This window comes from Tetrao urogallus (assembly GCF_951394365.1).
Source record: "Tetrao urogallus genome assembly, chromosome: 1".
NCBI classification, from domain to species: domain Eukaryota; kingdom Metazoa; phylum Chordata; class Aves; order Galliformes; family Phasianidae; genus Tetrao; species Tetrao urogallus.
The window spans coordinates 122,947,596-122,967,057 of record NC_136813.1 but is presented as its reverse complement, the minus strand read 5'-3'; the positions used below and the strand labels follow the sequence as shown (position 1 = coordinate 122,967,057).

Genomic DNA, 19,462 nt, shown 5'->3' with positions numbered 1-19,462 from the left:
TAGGGTGTGTCAACTTTGCAAGTCTCTGTACAGGCAGTGAGAAAAGAAGGGCTGGGCCATGGGGAGCAATGTTAGCAAGATCAGTGTGGCAGAAATCTGTCCCTGTGCCTCATCAGGCTTGTTTCTTCGTGCACAGGGTTGGTAAAGCAGACACTGTGCACAAGGCATTGCCTCTAGTCCTGCTCCATCTCCTGTACCCTGTTCAGCAGGACAGCAGGAGACAGCTACTCCTTTTATTTCAGATTACTACTGAAAAAGCTGTTTCACACTCTGTTTCCGGAAGTATGGGAAGTTTCTTGTCATTCTGATTACAGGCAGTTCTGTATCTTTTAAAAAGACGTACAGAACCCACTGAGGTGTGTCTTCCTGCCCATCGCATGACTTCTCTGTTCCATATCTGATCACTTTTTTCCTTAACAAGGCCTATAAAGGTGCATTTTCGTCTGCTGCCATCCGTTCCCCTTGGTTTGTACTCACTTCCCCAGTAATTCTCTTCAAGGATTAGCCAGGAGTAAGCTTTCCATGCTTTTCTACCTTTCCTTATCTCTTGGCCTCCAAAATAGAGCCAGCTTCCTACTGTAGGATGAGGCAATCTCTGTGGGCCAGCACCACCAAATGGTTTCTGCTACTGCGCTGTGTCATCCACATGTCCTGGCTTAGGGGCACTTATTAAGGCTGTCCACATGCATGGAAATAGCTGAGCACCATTCTGTAGCTCATTCCCCAACCCTGAGGAATTTGAGTCCTCAGCCTGCCTGTCTTTGCCTTACTTAATACAGGCAGTGCTAAGCGTCTGCAGAGCGCCTGGTGGTGGGAGCCTGGCAGCGCTGGTACTGAAGGGAAGGGGACTTGTGGTGGAAGATCAAGCAGGGACAGCATGAAATTGCACTTTGGTGCCTAAATTGTGCTTGAATTTGAAACTTCCTGCGGCACTATCGGCTCTTGGCTGCTGAGTTCCCTGCTGCAGCCCATCTCAGGGAGCAGCAAGACTGGAGGAGGGGACCTCTAAAAGTCTCTTGGGCAGAGCCTGGGAGAAATATCTGAATCTAATTGTATGTCTTTCCTCCAGACCATGTTGCCTTTACATAGAAATGGAGAGAAAAACAGAACCTCATGCCCCCGTCTTGTTTTTCATGTAGCAGCATGTGTTACGCTTTATGGATAACATGGAATAATATATTTAATTAATAACAAAAAAGAGAGTTTCAGTTCCAAATGAATTAGTTGGTAGCAGACATGCAAGTCCTCTGAGCTTTCCCAGCATCATTTTTCCACTAAGGACTCAGGCACTGTCCTGCAGTTGGAGTCAGCCTGCCTGCTGCTGCCAGTGATGCTACATCTGTCCCTGAGTGTTTAGAGCCAGCTGCTGATATGCATGTTCTGGCCTCTGTTGTTTGCCCATCTGAGCTGAGTAGCTTTTGGCATGGGAGCAAGAACAATCTTCTCTGCCTCCAGGAAGCAGGGATAAGAGGGTGGAGGGGGTGGGGGGCTGTCTGAAACCGTTCTCACCTTATGCTGCCTGACAGCTAACCAGGCGTATGCATGGAGGGCTGAGGTGGAACAAAATTTACACAAAACTCACTGCGATCACTGTTTCCGTTGTGCGGGCTACAGTACGGCTGCGTCCTCATATCAAAACTAAAACATGACAGCAGCTCTCACTTACTGTACATCACCCTGTGCATTGGATTCGTGTCGTCAGATTGTTCCAAAGTGAGTCAAGGTGAAAACAGCCCACAGTACGTTACGTATGCTTCACATCTTACATGTATCTGCTGTATCTATTGGACATGCAACACACACTGTAAAATACATATCCTCTGTTCAAAAGGAAAGAAAGAGATATTAAACAAGGGTGCATCACAAGATTCGAGTTTGCCTCCGTGTTACCTGAAGGGCTCTCTGTTAAAACGGGAGTGAAGTCTTTGGAGGCAATGATCTTGAACTCCTTTTCAACATACCAATGCATTCTGCTGTTTGCATGTATGCATGAGCACTTAAACACATGTAAAAAATTTTGCTACCTACTTGAAGTAGAAAATGTAGATTATTCCACCAACCCCTCTTCTTTGTGCTTGTTTTTGCTGTGTAAGAAAATAAAGGAACAGAGGATGGATTTCTTCTGTGGTCCAGTCTGTACCCTGGAGTGTAAGAACTGATCACCCTCCCCATTTATAAGCTGGCTGGTGCAACAGGTACTAGAAGCAGGACTTCAGGTGAGAAATAAGCAACAGAAGCTTATAATTTGCTAAGACACCTGTGCTCCAGCCTGCAGCATTAGAAAGATGAGCATAAATTTAGCTTGCTTAGGGAAGTTTAGAAATTTTTGTTGTTGTTTGTTTTTATGCAGAGAGAGAGATTGAGGGTGGTAGTTCTCTCTAGATTCCAGCCAGCAGAGCAGTGATGGAAATGGGAACAGTGTCAGGTCGGACTCTCAAGTCAAAATTCACCGTCCAAGATCTGTGGCTCCATCAGCATCTACTGCAAGCAGCAAAACCTGCCTGCTGCTCAGGCGGCACAGCACTGTCTTCGTTTTGTTACACAGAACTCATTTTTCCCACTTTATTCTGATGGGTAAATATCTTTTTTAGTTCAAGACAATGCTGTTAGCTTTCACAGAAAAGAAAACAGGAGAGATAAAAAGAGCCCATTTTCCTCCACAGTGGATATGACAATAAAAGATGAAGAGGGGAAAATAAAAAAAAAACCAGTATCCAATAAAAGAAAATTTATATAAGCAGGATTAGTCTTTTCTTTCACTGAGAGTACAGAAGAGCATTTTGAGGACCTACTGATACGGTACGCTGTGCTATAAAATCTGTTCAGCTGCAGAGCCAACCCTCTCATTCCCTTGTTTTCATAAACCCAACAGCTTCTTTTTAAGAAAGGGCAAAGAAGGTGGCATACAAGCTTAGCAAACACGGTACTGCACATGAAAGAATTATTTTTGAGCAGCGGTTTCTGAAGCACTTTCAGCAGCACTGTTCTGCACCCCCAGGAAAGCTGTGACAGAACTGATTCAGCCTCACAAAACAGGTGGGGGAATAGGCAACTACAGAGGGCTTTTGGGGAAATGAGCTTCCTGGGAAGATGACAGAGCAGGGAGAGAGGAAGATGAGAGCAGAGGCAGTCCACCTGGGCAAAAGTGGTTCACGTGTTTTATAGCATTTTATATCTTCAAAACACAATGCAAGCATTGAATTAAGATATTACCCCATGGGTGGAAGGATCTGGCTTCTCCACCCACTCGTTTTAGTACTAGCCAAACTGAACAAGAAAGGCTGCATGCTGTTTGTCCTAGGTCATACTGCTTTTTGGCTTTTTTTCCTTTTCCTTGAAGATTCTGTCTCTCCTTTTCAAAAGCTGATACCCAGCGGAAACCTGGTGGGCATGGTGAAGTTGTATCCCTTTGGAGTCACAAGCATGGCACACCTATGGCGTACCAGAAGCCCTGCTTCTGTAGCTTATTTGGCTGTTCTGGGTCTAGTGCTGATCAACAGAAGCACTTTATAGACATGATACTTTCATATTAATTTAACAGAAAGCAAAAATACACAGACAGCATATAGGAAATTATGATCAGTGTTTGTACAGGGAGTGATTTTTTATTGTGTTGTTATCAGTAAGGGTGCATGCAGAACACGTGTAGTTATCACTCAGCTTTGTCCTTGGCCTGATTTTCCTAGTAATGTTTTGTTTCTTGCCTGATCTTGTGAAGCACACACCAAAACTCCAATTAAATTTCCACATTACAGTGTTCTTCTGGGCAACTTGCTACTTGTATGGTGTGGCAGATGGGGAGTAAGGTGGGAACAGAAGACAAATGCGAACATTTCAAGCTCTCCTCAGATGTTTTTTTAAACCTTTTTATATGTTATGGTCTGGCTCTCACTTAGTTCTCCATTGCCTAGCTGCAGTGTGCACCATGCCCAGCAGTAGCCTAGGGTCCACAGTGTGTTTTCTGCAGGAGTGACTCTGTGCTCAGCAAAAGGTGAACCTCACTCTGGCATTTCAGCTTACAGTTTGCATGTCTCTGAGAAGATCTTCACCTGAATGCACTCTCTGCAAAAAGGAAGGACCTATAGAAAGCTCTGACCTCGGTAACTAGCGGCTAATTCAATAGGAGGAGAGAGTTTAAGTCCTTCATAAACTCTATTTCTTGTGTCTGTGCAGCACAGTGCTACAGGGGTAGTTGAAGCCATTGGAGACTTACTGTTGCCATGCAGACGCCCCTTCCTTTGGTCAGCCCCAACTGTTCCTTGAGCTTGATCTCGGTTCTCACTCAAGATCAGATTCAGTTCTGTGTGCAGCTGTGGTCTGGGGCTTTCCAAAGCCGCTGCCTGGGAATCTGGTGTGGCAGCAGAATGCAATTCACTGCATGTGACCTCTTGCTGAAACAGAAAACAAGATTGCCTATCTGCAGAAGTAAAAAAAGCAAAACAAAACAGTACAAATCTCCTGGGTTTCTTTTCTGACTTGGTAAGACAAGGGTAATCAGATTTCATAGAATGGTATGCCAGGAAGGAAATTTCTTCCCATGTGCAGCATACAATCAGCCAGGTGCAAGATGAGGAAGGGAGGTTCATCTTCCTCTGAAGCATAAGGTATTAGCTCCTGCCAGAGGCTGTGTACTGGAGATCTGGTATGATCAGATATGGCAAATTTTACGTTCCTCTGCGCAGCGTGAAGCTTTCATTTCTACGCAACAATTGTAACAAGTCAAACAATGAATCATCCCACAAGGGGGAAAAGGAAAGAAAGCTTTTATCTCCCAGCAGACTGGAGATAATCTGCTTACCTAGGTATAAACAACTCTTCACCATGCTGCCTTCTTTCCAGGGGAAGGAAGCTGTTTTAAATTCATCTGTAAAACAGATACTGAATTGTCACACCTCCCAGGCCTTTCTGCCCAGGCCCAGTAAAGATGGCTGGAGGGGGCATGCAGGGAGGGCACTCCTTGCTTCTGTGAGACGTTGCACAGTGAGTGTGGAGGGGGCCAACAGCTTCGTCTGCTGCCTGCTCTGCACCTCAGAAGGAACAACTGGGGAACAACTCCATCCCACAGTGGAAACCTGGAATGAAATAATGTCCTAGAAGGGATGTTGAGGCATCTTGTTTTTTGGGATGCCCAAAATAAACCAGGATATCTAAACTAATGAGGTATTGCACAGCCCAATATTTAGCGTAATCCTGACATCTCTCTCCCACACCTTGCCTGGAGACTTTGCATGTTACTGCGAGGGGAGAAATGGAGATTCTGTGGTATTTGCCTATATTCACATGCCTTGTCTAATTTTATAATGCAGTCTTGGTCTCTTCCTGGTGCAGGTCTGCAGCCCATTTACTGGAGCAGGGATGATGTCGCACAGTGGCTCAGATGGGCGGAGAAGGAGTTTTCCCTGAGGCCAATCGAGAGCAACACTTTTGAGATGAATGGCAAGGCTCTGTTGCTCCTGACCAAAGAGGACTTTCGATACAGATCTCCTCATTCAGGTGAGGAATTCTTATGGAAGCTACAGTTGAAAGGAGAGAAGAAACTGCAAGAGGGTCTGCAGCGGACAAAGGAGGATACAGAATCATGTTTGTTAGGGTGGGCAGGGCAGTGCAGCAAAGAAGGGACAGAAACTCTTATACGAGGCAAAGACAGAAAAGACAAGAGGGAAGATTGTAGGTAAATTTGGGTGTAACTCCAAATCCAAAGATGCAACATGTCTCTTATTAAAACTCTTCACTGAACTCACAGAAAGCAGGGTTCTTTGGCAGCATTTCATGGCTTACAGCTCTTTTCCATAAAGGCTTATCTTTTTGCAGACCCAACTACAGCAACAAGTTAATCAAGTGCCCGAGCCTCTTAAGAAGCTGACATTAGCATTCTGTCTCACAGCTAGCTTGGCTGACATGCTGCTAAGAGTGACCGCAAAATTCATCCCTGGGGAACCTTTTCTCTTTTTTACAGCCCTCGTGGGTTTTACTTTACTTTACTTTTCTCTCATGTGCTTGAGGCTGGCCCAAGGTACAACACAGATAGGTGTGAATCAGTTGGCCAATTGCTCAAATTATGTCTTCGTTTATTCACACACATGATTTAGAAATGCCTATGTTGTCTTCCTGTATTTAGATCCCCTGCAGTCTTTCTGCTATGGCTTTACAGTCAGAGTAAGCCTCTGCCCTCCTTTGTCGGGGATGTTAAACTAAATATGAGTTATTAGTTCTATACAAGAGTTATGAGCTTTTTTTTTATGACCATACATGTTAAATATAAGGTTTACTCAATCACGATAGATGATCAAAGTGTTTGGACTAAGTGGTCATGGAGCTGCTGTTACCAGGCTTGCAGCACAAGGCTCACTCAGTGCAGAAGTACAGCTGGTGCAGTTTGGCTCAGGCTGATAAACAAGGAATGGCATTAATTCTGCTTCTAGCTCCTTTGTGACTCCCTTGGATGCATCCAACCATCCTCCTGCAGAATCTGCCTCTCATACTATGGCTTATGCTTATTCTATACAAAGTTTTCAAAGCATGTACTTTAAACCAAGAATAATTTTTATAAAAGGAAATGCCAAACATCTATGTCTGTCACTAGTATAATACAGTAGTGAAAACTGATGCCTGGAAAGATCCTTTGTTTTATTTTGGTACTCATTTTGAATGATTTCATTGCAAAAATTAGCCCTGCTTTAAGGCAAAAGAAGTATTGAAAGTGGGCAAGGACTGTAAAGGACGACTCTGCGTAACTTATTTGTTATTCCCCTTATCATACCAGTGCCTTGCTGCCTACCAGTTATTTCTCTGCTCTTCCCTTTGTGTGTTGTGAGGGCACTTGAAATGAGTAGGATTAAAATGTTTGTTGGCTGGAGATAGAGTGTTCTCAGAGAAGAGCCTCTGGCTTGCAAATCCACAATGTGCAGAAGGTTAAACTCTTGTTTACCTAAATGGTTAGAATGGCCCCTTCCCAGCTCTTTCTCTCCTCTTTCTTTCCAGGTATTATTCCTCACTGATAATAAACATTTTAGAGGATATCTCAGTCAGCCTCTGTAAATGTAAATGACTATAGGTAAAGTATATCTCAACGTTTCCCAGAAATAAACTACACGTGAAACGTAAGAACTGTGAAATAATATTTGCTACAGAGTTTAAGTTTTTCTAAGAGTGTAGGTATATAAAGGCTCTATCCTTTCCACTCCTGGTAAAACCAGTAGAATAGCATCCACTCCTCCCAGTGATTGTACCAATAAAATGGGTACACAGCCACCTGCTATACACTGATTTAGCACTGGCCCGAGAAGAGGGCAAAGGAGAGAGAGAGAGAGAGAGAGACTTGTGTTTTTGTAACTAATACAATTGTGTCTTTGTGATGCAGAAGTGTAAATCTGTTGTTAGGTGAAAAAAGAAAAATTTATTGCTTGGAGTGTTACAGTACTAGTTATGATTATGCCACTGTTGCATTCAAAAATGCAAATTATGAGGTAAAATCACTTTTTAGACTTTCATGTACTAAACATGGAAAAGGTAACTGAGTTCTTCAGGCTTTGTTTTTAATTAGATTTTCAGGTGTTGCAGTCACTTCGTAAAAATGCCCTGAAGTCACTACGGAGACAGTGAAAGCAGCTGAGATTCTAAAAACAAAGGAAGCTGAACTATGGGAAGCAGGATAGCTTTAACTATTTCATACTAAGACAATAAACTTCACTGCAAGTACAACACTGACACATTATAGAAACAGCAGCTGAATGGCACACGGCTTTCAATCTCATAAGAGCATCTACTAACCCCACACATGCTTGAGAAAACTCTCCTGGAAAATCCAAGGTTTCCTAGTTGAAACTCTGTTAAGTACCTTTTCAGATAATATGCTGCTGCTGTAGCTTGTTCCTCTGTATTATGAGGTAAGACACACAGAAGAGAGGGAATAAAATTAGAAGCTGGGAGACTTTGTGCCCTATATTGTATCTTTTTACTTTGAAATGTTTAGCAAGTTACATCACACAAAACATATAAGTATGTAAATGTTTAATGCAGATTTTGGAGGGAAGGCATCAGTACAAGATGGAATACATAAGAAGATACAAAATAAGCAGTTAATATTGATCTGCAGTGGTCACTGAAGTGACATGTTCCACTAAGGAGGGATATAACAATTCTGGTAACATGGACTGGGAGGAAAAAGTGAAGTACAGGCTGCTTGCCACCCCAAAAAGAAACAAGCCTTGGATTGAGTCATGCAAAAATGTCATGATCACATGGTGCAGTACAATTCTGCAGACATTTCTGTAAAATAACAATCCAACAGCAACTAACAGACTATATTTACCCATACAAATCACCAAGTCTGCTGCATTAAGTTCCTTAGTATGTATCATGTCCCTCTTCTAATACTGCCTGTTGCAGTGAGCTCTCTACAGATCCTAGTGTCTAGAAATAACTAGCTTTGCGATCCTATTTGGGCTTTCCTGAAGTCCGTCTCAGGACACCAGAAGTTCCTGTGGCAGCTGTAGCACTCAACAATCTCCAGAAGTTGTCACCACATCAGGGGTTACATCTCTTCATTCTTTGCAGGTCTTTGAGCTTACCCCAAAGTAGCTTCTCAGAGTGAGAGTTCTTCCTCCTATTTCCTAGATTGGAATATCACGGTAGCATACTGCCTCTGCCCTTGGGGCACTGGTGCTGCATGGAGAGGCTTGGCAAGATCTTCCTCCTTGCCCCATAGAGCCTGAATTGTTCATTAATTAAGGAATAGCACCTTGTTTGCTCTCAGCAACTCAGTGCATAATCACATACTGTGCATTTAAGAATTTTCTGTCCTGAGGTGTCTCTCTAAAAAGACTAAAGCTGTGATGAGAGAAGGTGGAACACTTGAAATATTGCTTACAAAGGGTGTGAACTCTTGAATGGGCACTTCTGTAGCCTGGAAAAACTGTATCAGGGTAGTAACAGCCACTTCTTTTCAATCTCCCATTTTTCCAGAGGTGTGACATGCTGCTTTTCTTTTTCTTTTTTTCCTTCTTTCAGAAAAGAACCTTGCAAAACAGTGAAATGCAAAGTTTTACAACAGGCCTGTTTGGATATGAAAATAGCAGCCAGGAACATGAATTAATGCATCAGATGGCTAAATGAGTCCTACTGTTTGTCTTTCAGGTGATGTTCTGTATGAACTCCTTCAGCATATCCTGAAGCAAAGGAAATCTCGTGTGCTGTTCTCACCTTTCTTCCATCCTGGGAACTCTATCCATGCTCAGTCAGAGGTTTTATTACATCAGAACCATGATGAAGGTAACTGTCTTGTTCTTATAGGAACTATTATTATAAAATGGTGATTGGGTGACTGGAAAAAGGATGTGTGGAATGTTGTCATTTTCTGGCTCCAAAGTTACTTAAATAAAGTTGCTGTTCGCCATTTGTCTCTGTAGCTGTTAACAGTCAGTTGGTCTAAGGAGCTGACTGTCTGTTCTCCATATATTTTCTATTGCTTTGTCCTACTTCCAAAGCTGCCTTAAAAGGTATAACAGATGTAGAGTTAAAAAAAAAAAAAGTCAGAAAGTTTTATTGACCACATTGATTTGTTTTTCCTCACTATCAGTTGGGTAGACAAAGGTGCTTCATGGACTTTCAGTGTCCTGGAGATGCAGCTTGATGCAGTTGTTTGCAGAGCTGGAAAAAAGGCAATGTTAGAAAGGAATATTTAGCACAAAGTCACTTCAAATGACAGTGTCGTCACATTGTACTAAAGTCCCTGTCATTGAGCCCATCTTGTTGCTCAGCTCTTGAACTGGTTAAGCAACTCATTTTGAGAAAAGGTTTTTTTGCAGTTTTCTCCCATTTTTACCATCAGTGGCAGTATTTCCTTAGGTTATTAGTTACCCTCCTAGTAGTGTCCTTACACACCATGACTGTTACAGGTGGCGAAGAAAGAATAGATATATGCTTGTGGCATTGCAGATTTGGACTTCTCTTTATTCAGTGCAGATCAAAATGTTTCCTTCAAATGAAAAGATACAAAGCCTAAGATTTTTAAGAGATCCCTTCTATGAAAGCATCAAATATAATTGTTGTTGATTTTTTAATAGAAAAAAAATATAGGAAAAAGTAGTGTTACAGAATTGGATTAGGATTTCACTCAAGTTTGCATTTAACATTTAGATTCTTCAGCTTGATCACAATGCAGACGATCTGTTTTTTTTCTCCACAGATAGCTTTGTCCAGAGGCCTTCAAGACCATCCACAGAAGCAGTCCACCACAGCACCCCAACCATTGAACTGTTGCATCGTTCTAGATCACCCGTCACCAACAACCACCGTCCATCACCAGATTCCGATCAGCGGCCACTGAAGTCCCCTATGGACAACACTGTCCGTCACCTTTCCCCAGCTGACAGGGTGCCAGGGGCAAGGTATCATCAAGAGAACAACCACCAGGAGCCCTATCCTCTCTCAGTGTCCCCAATAGAAAACAACCACTGCCCACCTCCTCCTGAGGTTCTTCAGAAGCCTTCCAGCCCTCGCCAGGAGAACACCAGGGTCATCCAGCTGATGCCCAGTCCTATCATGCATCCTTTGATACTGAACCCCAGGCACTCTGATTTCAAGCCACTGAGGTTGTCTGAGGATGGGCTGCACAGGGAGGTAAAGCCAATCAACCTGTCCCACCGAGAAGAGTTAGCTTATATGAACCACATCATGGTGTCTGTATCCCCTCCTGAGGACCATGCAATGCCAATTGGAAGAATAGCAGGTAAGTGACCTTCTCCAGGCTGTGCCAGGTTTGAAATCTTTCATGTATAACTTACCATTACATGTGTTAGTAGCTCCTCATTTCTTTTTGCCACACGGTGACCTCAGCAATTATTGGCATTCTGCAAGTTTCACCACATCTATAGTTTAGGCAGGTAAGTATGATTATAACAGTTTCATGACGGGTAAGCAAAGATGCAGTGACATGCTTGTGACCACAGAATGCGTAATTAGTACTGAAAACGTGTAAGTCCTGACATTTGCTGCCTCTCTACCCACTAGCAATTCATTTGTTTCCCAAGATACTTATCTCCAAAGCCTTCTCCTGCAAAGAGATAATTTTCCAAGAATTGCATTCCCTTTAGTTATGAGTTCTAGGCAGACGCCTTCAGTCGGTTGTATTTGAGACAATGCAGTCAAACTTGTTATTGCAGAGACAGTGGGACTAATGAAATCTCACCTCAGAGTCCTGCTTTGTAGGCTTTCCTGTCTTCTTATACTAGGATTGTCCCTTTTTACAGAAACAAGGTTGCCTTTGTCCCACACAAACCACAGTCATTGTCTCACTTTTGTTATCGTAAGTAACTGACATCATAACAGCTGAATCAGGAAGCTGAGGTTACAGAAAATGTTTTTTGTACTTGAAAGGGAACTGTAAATAGATAGGGAGAGTGGGAAGGGGAATCGAACCACTTCAGAAATGTGCTGAATGCCCCACTAACTAGTATGTCTTGAGGGGTGTAAATGCACACCGTACACAACACACCCAAAAACATTCCATACATTTACATCAGCAGCAAACTAATATGATACTCAGCTCCTGTGGGCTGTTATGCATGTCTACGTGGGTACATTTTAAAACACCTTGTTCGTTTCAGTCCTTTATGCGCCTTTAACTTGTTACAGATGATGTGCTGCCTCAACTTTAATGAGGAAGATTTTGTTTTGAGACTTATCGCTCTGTATTCAAAAGTTACATACCTCACCAGCTAGTCACAGTCAAGCGCAAAAAGGGCTGTGATCCTTTCATGTAATAGAGACATGAGCTATGAAAATTAATCTTTTGGAATTTTTGGCTGGCTGACATTTGTCTCTCTTCTTTTGACTTTTATTGCCCACTAATCTCAGCAAATTAAAATTTATAGCTAATTTTGTGGCAGAGAGGACTCTGTTCTGATTGCATCTCTGGAGTTTTCCTTCCCTTAAGTAGTGTTGGATAATCAGGGGAGTTGTTAATTTTTTTTTAGAAGAAAACTTTCTCCAAGAATGGAAAGAATATAAGAAAAAAATGTGGTTTTGTTCTTTTTTCAGTTTTCAAATTTAAACCAAGGGGTCTTCTTACATGATTAGGAATCTTTGGTTTCTATATGCACTGGATCCACTAGCACAAGTTAGTGTTATTCTGATTGAGTCCTCATGGCTTCTGAACTGTAGCTGGACCCTGTAGGGGGGTTCACAGCCTATTTAAAAGCAGCCAAATGTGAATCAGTGAAAAAAATGTAAACAGGCTGTATTTCATACCTGAAGCCAACTTTGTGCTTCTGAATTCAATGGCAGCATAGCTAGGTCCAGTAGTAAGAAAACACATACCTTTCTACTTGCTTCCCTCCCCCATCTCATAGCCTTCAATTTAGAGATCTTGACATTATACGTTTTGGTTGTATAAGCATTTCTTCTGTGTGTCCGTATAAATCTTTTTAGATGTTAGTGTCCTTATCTTCACTAATGCTGCTATAGTTAACATGGAAGCTTTTGACCAGCCGTGCCTCATTGCTTTGATTTAAGAGAATCCATAAGAATTACAACACCTGGTTCTTAACACTGCAAATATACATCAGTACAGATGTATTGTTGAAAATAGCTTTTTAGAGATTATTGGCATTATTGGTATTATTTCCATTTTATGGATGAGAAATTCTGATGGGTAGAGTAATGCAAAGATTTACCAGTAATTCAGACACAGAGCTGAGTATTTAAGTTTACATGGGTGAGAAGAGAGCCTTGGCTTTCTGTTAACTATTTGCATGCAAGTGATTTTCACGGAAAGCAGTGATGAAGAGCAGCTACTAGGGAAGCCTCATGTGCTGCTGACTAAAACATTGAGCTCAAAAACATGTTCTATTCCCAAATCAGATATTTTAAATTGTAAAACAAATTCTTCCTTGACTCAAGATACCTCACAGACTAATAAACTTGTTAACTTCGAGATAAAGTCTATTTTTAAATGCAGTGTGCAATTATTTGATGCTGAGAAAGAAAGCAATCTTTTCACTTCATGCTGTCCATTTGCTCTGTTTTCAGAAAGTCAGTCACTAAAGCTGTGGACTTTCTGACAAAAGGAAAAAAAAAGAGGCTCTGGCTGTCAGACAAAATAATGAGCTTTACATACCAGTAAATAAACATTACCTTTTCATGTAATATCGTTTCTTAAGATATTAACTTCACTGGTAATTCAGTTTTACAGCAAAGAGTTTAAAACTGAAGGCCTTGCTTTCATTTACTCTAAGGCCATTTCACACTTCTTTGCAGTTAAGAGGCATAAAGTATCTTTACGTTACTCGGTAAGGTCCCATTTATTATTAATCAGTGGCTTGAGTTGATTTTAAAAACCCATGCTTAGCCATCTTAACACCATATGTGTGAGTCTTCAGTGTAACTTTGTCTGAGCTAGAAGTCATTAGACTTGGATGATCCAAAGGTGGACCTGTATCCCTGCAAATATTCTTGGCAAGATTTAAGCTACCTAACTCAGGCATCAGTAGTCATCTATAGCTATGACATCATTTAAAAATAAAGTCATTTAAAAAGGGAGTTTAATAAAGCAGTGCAACAGACTATTTTCCCTTTGGAACTGCAAATTCAAAGCAGTGACAGTGTTTGTTGGTAGACAGCCTCTGACTTGAACTCTTGCAAGCAGACGCTCCATCTGGCTGACTGAAAAACCAGCCCTTCTAGGTTCACCCAGATTGTCTCAAAGGATTCCACCCTGTGGAAATAGAAAGACACATCTCTGTTTTTTTAAACTCGGTTGTAGTTTTAATCAAGGAATTAGCTGTTCTTCTAAATGTGCTTGAAATTAGCTGTTCTTCTGAATGGAAATTCCACTCTCTATGCACCTCTGACTAGAAGGGTTTTGTTATCAAGCATTTTAGGACTTTGGTATCTCATAAGGGTACTTTCCCAAGGTACAAGGACAGATGAGGGTTCCTGTGTTGGCAGATTTTCTGGATGCATCAGGGCTGAGACATGCACAGCACTAGTGGTAGAACCACTGCCACCAGAAACTGTCTTTGCAGCCATGCTGAGGTTCTGCCCCCATTGCTTCCACAAGTGCTCTGCTGTTGACTTCTACCACAGCTGGCTGTCAACATACAACTATGTTTAGGTGTCAAAACTATATTTTTTAAGATAGCAAGATACACTTGAGCTTTCTAGAAGGAAGGAAAATGGGCACTTGACGTAGCAGATCTAACCAGAAACCTGTTAGTTGCCTAAAGGGAGATAGGGGAATCCCAGCAAGAGGCAATTAAGGGATTATCCAGTTACGATAGGTTGGGTTTCACCCTTATTTTTATCACCTAGAAGTTGACTTAGAAATGTGAGAATGTAATGATGTGCTGCAAAATACCTTGCTTTTAATTCAGTCACTTAAAACTCACTGGGACAATTCTGAGCTTTTTATTTTGTGAGAGGAAATACTTTGCTGAACAGGTTTCTGAGATTCTGAGATTTCCAGTTCTCCAGTGGTTTTCTTTACTAGTTTTCTGGGACAGAAAAGTTTGTCCACGAATCCAGGCAACCTGTGGCAATAAAACTTGGGTATTACACACTGTGCTACCCTTTGTTTTGGCATTGCCATTTGTCCAGTACAGAACGTAACCAAATGACTATGCAGATAGGAAGGATGAGATGCCAGAGAATTGACTGTGGATGCAACTCAGCTCCTCCCAGGTGTTCCAGATACTGTTGGAGCTGGAAACCAAGGAACACCATGAATCTGTAGGTCACTCTGTGCATGCCTTAGGCAGACCTATCCATCTTGTACAAGTAGCTTGGTAGGACAAGCATAACTGTAGATCCCCACTTTACATATTGCTTTTGATTCTGCTCTGCCCTTAGGAGGGAAAAGAATTCAAAGGTAGGTAAGTCTCTTGTGCCTGCTTTTGTCTATTAGCATGCTATTCTTATCAGTTGAGTTACCTTAGCAACGAGGCTGTATTTAGCTTTGTAAGCTGCCAGATTTGTTTATTCCCCATCAGTAGTATAAGGAAAAGCCAAGTAATGTTTAAACAGTTCAGAGGCACATTATCTGCTACTGTATTGGTTTGGCCCATAAAACAATCGACTGCTATAGGAAGAAAAACAAGCTACATTCTTGCCCTGCTGAAATCATGAAAAAGATCCATCTCCAACTAAGCTTCTGACTTGGGACTCCTGCCACGTCCCTCAGTGTGCCAAAAGTCCAGAGAGTGCAGGAGCATAGCCTTGAACCCAACAGATTTGTGTACCTGACATCTCTGCATAAGTAGTCAAAGCTGAAAATGTTGAGAACACATCAGTCATAAATGACTCACGTTGTACTAAAGTCTACAAAGTCCAGTGCTTAAGATGTGTGGTTCTGACCACTGGAAGGTCTTTCTCTTCAAAGCCCCGTAAATACAGTAGTTTTGCAGAGGCGCCTGGAGAGAGGTTGGATGGGGAACAGAATCAGGGATTCTCCTCTCCCTTTATTTGAAAAATTTAATCACTTCCCAAAAATTTGTGTAGAAGAGGAAAAGACTGAAGGAGTTAACTTAGTGAATCTTTCTCAGAGTGCTTAAAAAATCAGTTAATCAAAGCTTATTTATTTGTTTATTTATTTTTACTTCAGAGTTGAGCTGGAAAGCTTCTTTTAAAGGAGATTAAGAAAAATTCAGCTGATTGAGTTATTAGATTCATAACACTAGACATTTAGAGCTTATGCATTGGAAATCACTGTACTTCAAAACACTGCATCATGGCCAGTCTTCCTCAACTTATCTATTAGGATTTGGTGTCCCAGCATTCATGTTTACTCCATGTTTGTCAATGTGACATTCACGATCATGACAAGTTGTAGGATGATGATGCCTTTTTTTTTTTTTTTTTTTTAACAAGTAATTTACCAAAATCACTTGTATAAATGCAGTTATACAACATCAGTTTATTTTCCTTCCTGTACAAAAATGATTCTACAGGCATGGTTACTATAGAACGACCCATGGTGGGTAGTGGGGAAGAAGAGTTGGAAAGGAGACAAAAAACAGTTGTACCTGTTTAATAATGGAGGTAAAATCCTACAACTAAGCACAACTTGTGAGTTCAAAGTTTTGCAGCAACTAATACTGTTAGCCCTCACACAAGGGGTTCAGTTTCCTATTTCCTTTGCTATATGGTAGTGTCTATGTGCTCTGCTATGCTGAAATCCCTACCCCTAATGTTTACTATCCAAATAGAGAAGGTAAATATAAAAAAAGTAAGGGCACACAAAAGTGAACGGTGTTTGCAAGAGTTCCAGCACTGATCAGAAGCAGTGTAGAGGAGAAAGCTATACCATATAGCAAAATAAAATCTATCAGTAGTCAGTATCTGACCAGTCCCCCACTCAGAATCAGAAGTTAAGTGTATTTCCAGATTCTAGTTACACGTAGCACCTTCTGTTATGCTACAGTGTCTCACATTTGCAGATTCCAGTTTGTTTGAAAAATAACCAGTTTAAAAACTGAAACAACTCAGACCCTGCACTACTATTCGATGTGATACTCCTGGTTTTATTCTTCACTACACTTCTCATCATAATAGCAATCTGAGCTATCCATAAACCAGGTAGAGGCCAGGTATATAACTTAATGAACTTCCTGCTCCTGCTTTTACCTGTTGCAGCTTTTAAAGCCAGTCATAGTGTTGCTGTAATAGCTGCTTGTGCACCAGTGTTGCTGTTGCATCCTCCAAATAAAAGCAGAACCTACCCAACTCTCTGCACTGCACTGGGGCAGTGGCTTGCATTCTTGTATTCAGTTCAGTCTTTCTGATCTTTCCTGGGGGTATGGATTGCCTACATGTATAAGTCATTGAGCACAACAAGTGTTAGTGTTAAAGGATTGAACCCTGTTCCCTCTTATTGTCATTCTGTCGTTGGTAAGTGACTTTATTCCAGAGTGACAACACTGCTGTAGAAGTAGAAAACTTCTAGAAGAAAGTCACTTATTGTGGACAGAGTCCTACTGTAGCACTCAGTACTGGAAAGAACCTACACTATTTGGGTTTTCTGAAGGTTTCAGCCCTTCAGACAGTGAATAAGCATCACTGTTTGATTTGTTACTGTTCCCAATTTCTGGATCTGCATTGTTAGTTTTACCATGAGGAATTCTTACCTAAACTGAAAGTGTTTGCTTTGTCCACATTTGCAGAGAATGAGGGCTGACAAACCAAACATGGCTTTTGTCATGTGCTTCCTTAGAGGTATTCTGCTTTCTTTAAGAAAGCACGTATCATTACTAATGCTGTAGGAGCCTACTGTATATGTGCCTGAGAAAGCAAAGGCTATCTTCAGCCATCACAAGACATGATCCCAGCAGGGTTTGACAGCATCATAACAGACCTGGTGGGCTCTTGTGAAGCACTGCCTTTACCTGGGGGCAGCTAGGGCAAAACCCACTTCCTGTCCTAGAAGCTGAGCAGTTACAAGTTACAGCCTGGCAAACTACAGCAAACCAAAACAGTGTTTCATTTCAGCATGCAGAGTTGTAAGCGCTGGGATTTGAGTGCTTGATTTCCAGGTAGCTGATACTCCTTTGCATAGGGCAGCAAGTGTGAAACTTGGAAGAATCAGGGATTTTTGGTATAGGTATGTCCTGTCACTACCAATTGGATATGACAATTATAATGCCACTGGCCTTGTTTAATCTCTTGTTTAATCCTTGCAGCCATGTACAGCGTTATATTTACAGTATGCACCACATCGATTTCAAGCCTCTTGTGAAGAGCCAGACTACTACAAAGAGACTGAAGTGTGAATGAGAATCAAGCTCAGAGTTCCTTTCCAGAGGAGGAATTTTCATGATAACCTTGAGAGCCATCTTAACATGGCATTAACAATTAATTTCAATATGGAAATGTGCCTTCCCTGCCAATATAACTAGTGTCACTCAAGCAATAGCAGAATGACGACAGCTTGGATAGGTAGTTTCAGATTTTCTGTGAAGTGTCTTACTTTACAGATGCCGTCATTCTGCATAGGTACAGGAGCAGAAATTGCAGCCAGGGTATGTTCTTGTCTTTATATAAGGTCTGACTGACAAAGCTATAGGAAAACTCAGTCATCTAGCCTTCATCCCTTCTCATTACTGTTCTGCAGCGTCTAACGTGTTGTGGCTAGATGGATGTGATAGGTGAGTTCAGAGTACCCTCAGCAGCCACTGAGGTTGGCAGGATGTTGAACACCTCAAGTTCATAGTCTTTTTTACAAGAATATGAGCCTTATTTTCCCTGTACATTGCACACTTTTTTCAGGTTGAAGTTGTGGCAGTAATTCAGATTTTCTTCTACAAAGGAAACCTGCATTACTTTGAACACTTAGTTAAATCAGAACAATAGACCTTAGTGTTGACACTATATTGTACTCTCTTTGGAGACAGGCTTACTTAAGTCTTATTTTAATACTGATCGGTTAGAAATTGTACACAAAGGTTTGCACTATTTTATAAGATTTAAGATGCAGGGAAGTTCTCTGCAGAATGCTGTTTTCCCTCTCTGTTGAGGGAAGGGTTTGGCTTTGTCTAAATGTGGAGATGTAACCCTGTTTCATTTTTCTGTCAGACCCATCAGAAGGGACAAGTTTACAACTTAGAAAGAAGTCCTTTCAGCAGGAAATTCCGGAAGCCATAGCCTCCAGCTACGCTCACACAGAAGAAAGATCTCTGGCTTTTGGGTGGAGCACAGAAGTGAGGTTTTTGGACAGTGGTCTCCAGCTAAAAATGATTTTCCGCTGTTAGAAAGAAAACAAAACAGCTCAAATACTTCACAAGTCAAAGATCACTTGAGCTTGTGACAGAGGGTACTGGAGCTTCTCACATTGTGAGGTCAAAAATTACTACCCTGGTTGAGTACCATAGAAAAGTCACTTCCACTTTTGCCTGCTTATATGAAGTAGGATTCAGAAGAAAAATGTTCATCCTTAATCTTTAATTCTCCTTATTAAAGTGCTTGGTCAATTCTTTGGTGTCAGACAAGGTTTGAGGTGTTTGTAGAATCTCAGTTAACAGGAGAACAAGCAGAGGTTGAATTTCTTCCCCTTTTTCATGTTGTTGCCCTTCATAAGCAATTAAGGTGAGGAAAAGCCATGGGAGGATCAGGAGCAGATTTTGTTATCAGAATAAATGGAAGAGTGAACCCCACCATTGTGGTGGAGCAGGTAAAAAGAACACTTGAAACTTAGTACTGAAAATACATCTGTTTGGTGGGGGATGGAACAGAAGAATAGAACAGGGGAAAAATCACCTTTTTTAATAACATAGTCTTTATCTTCCAAGATCCTCATCTATCAAAATGTCCTTTCTCAGTCTCTGATCTCTTCATATTCATTATATATCCTTTGGAATCTGAGAGCTCCTTTCTACAACCACATGAGGAATATGAACCTTTTGGAGCTTCCTCTTTTTCATACATTTTTATTGCCAAAGACAGAGCTTGGCCCTGTCTTGCCCTGTTATTTCTA

At 41.4% G+C, this 19,462-nt stretch overlaps 1 protein-coding gene across 1 annotated transcript in view; it reads left to right on the top strand.

Annotated features, from left to right (window-relative positions):
• ETV6 (ETS variant transcription factor 6) overlaps positions 1-19,462 on the top strand; it is a gene marked incomplete at both ends in the record, with an annotated part of 128,316 nt that overhangs the window by 94,329 nt on the left and 14,525 nt on the right. The window contains 3 exons of the mRNA XM_079549379.1: positions 5,329-5,493; positions 9,136-9,270; positions 10,187-10,729. Of these exons, the coding sequence (XP_079405505.1) occupies positions 5,329-5,493; positions 9,136-9,270; positions 10,187-10,729 (843 nt within the window). The remainder of the gene's footprint in view (positions 1-5,328; positions 5,494-9,135; positions 9,271-10,186; positions 10,730-19,462) is intronic.